Raw genomic sequence first — 5,687 nt, 5'->3', positions numbered from 1 at the left:
TTGCACCTATTTGTAATTGCCCTTCCCTTCCTCATCTTCACAATCTTCCTCATCAAAAGTGTTTACACCCAAAATATACAGCCAATAAGGGCAAGACACGTGGAGAAAACTGGACTTGGTCAGAGGCGCCCTCGGCACTCTACCTACCGATCTCTCCATTAGGGCAACGCCCTCTCCTGGGACACGTGGCACGCTCCCAAGCGACGCCCACAGTCCCACATCGAAATAATCAACAAAATGCACACCTCCCAAGACCTATAAAAGGAGGCCAACTATCCCAAAATAGAGGTAATCAGAACTTACGGCATACAAGCCTATTGATCTATCAGTTGAACTTTCTATTCCTGAACTTACTTAAGCATCGGAGAGCCTTCGGCCGGTACCACACCGGTGCCCTAGGTCTTACCGTACGTTTGCTCATATTGCAGATCGCGTAGACTACCGAGGCATCAAGGATACCGAAAGCATAAAATTACTAAGTTGACCCTCTAAGTCAAAGAACCACTTTTTGGCGTCAACAGTTTGGCGCCGTCTGTGGGAAATCGATAAAATCGACTCTTTATCCCGAACATATGGGGACCACTGAAAAAACTACGTTCGTACCACGGGAGGGGATGCCGTTCGGCATGCCAAGCGGGGTGAGCCCTGCCTCAGCCCCCTACACACCGGCAGCTAATCCCCCTGTAATCCAATCCGCCGAAAACGCGGAGCTTTTAGCCCAAGTCGTGTCCCTTCGGCAGGACATGGCTAGGATGCAAGAACACAATAATCTCCTCTCGACCAGAGTGGAAGAAACACAACTGCTGCTGAACCAGCAGCAAACGCAGAACATGCCGACAGATCGATCGTCCGAAAGCCTACAGACCCCCCGCCGGCAGAAGAAGGGCAAGAGGGCGGCGAAGGCAACGCCTGCGCCTGCGCCATCTAAGCAATTGGTGGTCCAGGCACCAAAAAATAGGCCCCACGTGCCGAAGAAGGTTTATTCCGATTGCCGCCATAGGTTGTTGGAACGGGAATCCAAACGACACACCGAACGGCAGGAATCGTCGATCAAGATCAATGCCCGCCTGGACGATTCCCGACTGAGAAGCCTGGGGAGGAAGTCCCCGATCTGAAGGATACCGGTCCTGGAATCCACGGCCGAGTCTGACCAAGAGTACGTCCCTTCCGCAAACCGGTCATCTTCCTACCGTTCGGCAACCCTGACGAAGTTATCTGAGGTCAATCCTGTTAGGTCCCAGCAGCGATCGGTGCATCAAACTGTGGAGGAGATACCGGACAGGGACCCTGTCATCCGCCTCCTCCTTCAAAGGGTACAGAAGATGGAGGACGATCGAACTCGCTCTCAGGAGCCAGACTGGGGAAGGCTTCGGCCAGGACCCTTCACCGAGCGCATAAGGCACTCACGGCAGGATAGGGACGTACAACCCATGCGCATAACCCCTTACACAGGGGTGGAGGATCCACTGACGCACCTTCATTCTTTCCAATCGGCAGTGGGGTGCCGAGGGCTAAGCGACGAAGGCCTGTGCCTTCTGTTCCCTTCCTCACTCACAGAAGCAGCTCTGAATTGGTTCTACCGTTTGGAACCAGGGACGGTCGATTCCTTCGACGAGCTGAAGCAAATCTTCCTGAACCACTTCATGATTCAGACGGACAGATTCTACTCTGCCGATGATCTGTATACCATCCGGCAGAGAGATGACGAACCATTGCGTGAATATGCCGCACGATTCAGCCACGAATACTCGAGATGTCCGGATACCGATGACAGGGCAGCATACGGCGCCTTCAAGAATGGCCTACGGTCCTCACACTTTCGGTATCTGGTACACAGCAGCAATTGGCGTACGTATGATGAACTCATGAAGCAAGCGGTAATCCACGCCAAGGCTGAATACTTCAACTCAAGGGCCGAGCCCACGGCTCGGCAGAGCGAACCCATACAGCGTTCCTCCACGGCACAGGCATCGCCGTTCGCACCAGCAACCCAAACTGCTGCGTACTCTGAAAGCCACAAACGCAAAGATGCCGGAAGCTCCCAAAAGGGGCATTCCAAGAAAAACAAGAGCAGGTACGGCAGGGACAACTACCGAGCCCCACTAACGGCACATAACCAGGGGACAGAGGTGTTCACCCTGCTCAACACCTCCTACGAGGCAGTGCTGATGAACGAAAACGAGATAATCCCGAAGCCATCGTTCAGAAAGCCTAATCGGCAGGACGGCAGGGATACAGGGAAATTCTGCCGATACCATCAGCAAAATAGCCACAATACCGAGGACTGCATAAGTTTGCGAAAAATCGTTGAACGGTTAATTCGGGAAGGCAAACTAGATCAATACATAGCCAGGCCCCAATAGGCGCCAGTCCTGAACGCTAATCGGCAGATCAACATGATCAGCACGATCAGCGGAGGCCTAACCCTTGCCGGAGCATCTAACGGGTCGATAAAGCAGTATGTCAGGGCGGCACAGTACCCCCAAGTCTTCGGCATTGAAAGCAGCCGGCACACAAAGATGCCGAAGGTCAGGTGGGAACCCATGACCTTCTCCGAGGAAGAAGAGGAAGGGATCATCTACCCACATAATGACCCTATGATCATCCGAGCCGAGATTGCCGAGTTCGATGTCGGACGAATCCTGATCGACAATGGGAGTTCGGTAAACGTCATCTTTGCCGATGCATTCAAGGAACTCGGGATAGATGACAGCCAGGTCAATCGGCAACTCTCGCCTCTCCTGAGCTTTTCGGGAGACCTGGTCCAGCCAATCGGTAGTGTCAGCCTGCCAATCTCTTTCGGCACAGCCCCACGAAGGACCATGATCTACGACCAATTCCTTGTGATGGACTGTCCTACGGCGTACAATGTTATTGTCGGCCGAACGGCGCTCACGGCAATAAAGGCCCACTTGTCCCCCCACATGCTACTCATGAAGTTCCCAACCTGCTACGGCACGGGGGCAATCAGGGGCGATCAATTGAGCGCTCGGAACTGCTACGCCACAGCGTTGAAATCGGCAGCTCCGCACAAGCAAAAGGAAACCTTCACGGTCGCAGACTTGCCGAACGGCAATGAACCAGTAGACGATCCAAGGGAGGAAATGCCCACCCCGGTGGCACAACCTGCCGAGGATCTCGAAACGGTGGCGCTAGACGAACGTCAACCAGAACGGTGTGTAAGGATCGGTACCATGCTGAACGCAGCCCTCCGTGCCGAATTCATCCAGTTCCTTCGGCAGAATTCGGAGGTCTTTGCCTGGTCCTACAACGACATGCCAGGCATATCCCCTGATATCATCAGCCACAAGCTGAGCATCTCGCCAGCATTCAAACCGGTCAGGCAAAAGCGCTGATCCTATGATACCGAACGGTATGAAGCCATGAAGAACGAAGTGGACAAACTCATGACCATCGGCTTCATACGAGAGGCCATATACTCAGTCATGGTTCGGAAGGCAAAGGGCGGATGGCGAATGTGCCAGGACTATACCGACCTCAATAAGGCCTGTCCGAAGGATAGCTTCCCGTTGCCACGCATCGATCAGCTGGTTGACGCAACTGCCGGTCACGAGCTGCTCAGCTTCATGGACGCATACTCTGGATATAACCAGATCTTCATGCACCCTGCCGACAGCGAACACACGGCGTTCATAACCGACAAAGGCCTGTATTGCTATAACGTCATGCCGTTCGGCTTGAAGAATGCGGGGGCAACCTACCAAAGACTGGTCAACCGAATCTTCGCTGAGCAGATCGGCAGCACCATGGAGTTCTACGTGGATGACATGCTAGTAAAGAGCCGAACGGCAGGCAAGCACTTGAAAAACCTATCACTCATGTTCGGCATCTTGAAGGATTACCGAATGAGACTCAACCCGACGAAATGCGCCTTCGGCGTATCTTCCGGGAGATTCCTCGGTTTCATGATCAGCCAGAGGGGTATTGAGGCAAACCCTGATAAAATCAAGGCCATAATCGACATGGAGGTGCCGAAGACACAGAAAGACATCCAGAGCCTTACCGGACGAGTGGCAGCCCTCACTCGCTTCATCTCCAAAGCCACAGACAAGTGTGCACCGTTCTTCAAAGCCTTGAAAGGGGGCAAACACCATATAGAGTGGACTGCCGAATGCGATAAGGCGTTTCAAGACTTGAAGGACTATATGGGCCGAGCACCGCTACTGTCAAAACCCCTCCCTGGAGAAACACTCTCTCTATATCTATCGGTATCCAGCACTGCCGTCAGCTCAGTACTGATACGGATCCCAGAGAAGGCAGAGCTGCCGATCTTCTATGTCAGTAAGGCCCTTCAGGGGGCAGAGTCTCGGTACCCCCCACTCGAGCAGCTGGCTTTAGCTCTGGTCGTTTATGCCCGGCGGCTGAGGCCCTATTTTCAGGCCCACACCATCATCGTTCTGACCAACCAGCCCCTTCGGCAAGTTTTTCAAAAACCTGAAACATCCGGAAGGCTGGTGAAGTGGGCGATCGAGCTAGGAGAATTCGACATACAGTTCAAACCCAGGCCTGCCAAAAAGGGACAAGCCGTGGCAGACTTCATCGCTGAACTGACACCTTCGGAGGCTTCAGAACCTGAAAAAACCTCTCCACAGGAAGGCCTACCGAACAGCAGTCGTCTCGACCAGTCAACTCCCTTTTGGATCCTACATGTTGACGGTTCGGCAAACCAACAAGGATGCGGAGCAGGTCTGGTACTCACCGCTCCCGATGGAGCCAAAATTGAATATGCCATCAGGTTTGGCTTCCGAACGTCTAACAACGAAGCCGAATACGAGGCTCTTTTGGCAGGCCTACGGCTCGCCAGAAGCATGGGGGCAATTCAGATCAGCATCTACAGCGACTCGCAGCTAATAGTGAACCAGGTGGCTGCCGATTTCGCAGCAAAGGACGCGTCAATGACGGCATACCTCACGACAGCACGCCAGCTACTAAACAAATTCCAGGCGTATGAAATTCGGCAGATACCAAGAAACGAGAACAGTCATGCCGACGCCCTCGCTAGACTGGCTTCGGCAATCAACGACAAAGTGGGTCGAAAGATCCCCGTCGAGATACTGACACTTGCGAGCACAGCCATTGCCGAGATCTGCGCTATAGAGTACAACAACACATGGATGTTGCCTATTCATGCTTACCTAACAAACGACACCCTCCCTGCAGACAAGGCCAAGGCCAGACAGCTGCGTTACTGATCGACAAGGTACATTGTCATCAACGACATTCTGTACAAACGTGGCTACTCGACCCCCTACATGAAATGTATCACCGAAGAGCAGGGCGAATATGTCCTTCGGGAGATCCACAGTAGTGTCTGCGGCGATCATTCCGGCTCTAAATCCCTGGCCCATAAGGCCTTCCGACAGGGATACTACTGGCCGTCAATGCATCGAGATGCAATAGCAATGGTGAAGAGGTGCGATAAATGCCAACGGTTCGGCAATATTCCCCACCTGCCTGCCGAACCCCTCACACCGATCGTGAGTCCATGGCCGTTCGCCCAATGGGGGCTCGACCTGATTGGCCCAATGCCGCAAGGCAAGGGATAGGTCAAATATGCGATCGTTGCCGTGGACTACTTCACGAAATGGGTTGAGGCTGAAGCCCTAGCCACCATAACGGCAGCGAGGGTCGAAGAGTTTGTCTGGACCAATATCTGTTGCCGCTTC

The 5,687-nt window shown here is 53.4% G+C and overlaps 2 protein-coding genes across 2 annotated transcripts; both read left to right on the top strand.

Annotated features, from left to right (window-relative positions):
* The first annotated feature begins 1,322 nt into the window (after positions 1–1,322).
* On the top strand, positions 1,323–2,363 carry LOC148294571 (uncharacterized). Its single transcript, XM_088253806.1, has one exon. It carries the CDS (start codon positions 1,323–1,325, stop codon positions 2,361–2,363), a length of 1,041 nt encoding a protein of 346 aa, XP_088109932.1.
* Positions 2,364–4,166: 1,803 nt separating this feature from the next.
* LOC148294570 (uncharacterized) lies at positions 4,167–5,213 on the top strand. The gene has a single exon (XM_088253805.1). It carries the CDS (start codon positions 4,167–4,169, stop codon positions 5,211–5,213), a length of 1,047 nt encoding a protein of 348 aa, XP_088109931.1.
* Positions 5,214–5,687: the final 474 nt, after the last annotated feature.

This window comes from Prunus avium, chromosome 5, assembly GCF_965620075.1.
Source record: "Prunus avium chromosome 5, drPruAviu1.hap1.1, whole genome shotgun sequence".
NCBI lineage: Eukaryota > Viridiplantae > Streptophyta > Magnoliopsida > Rosales > Rosaceae > Prunus > Prunus avium.
This window is presented reverse-complemented; position numbering and strand designations above follow the sequence as displayed.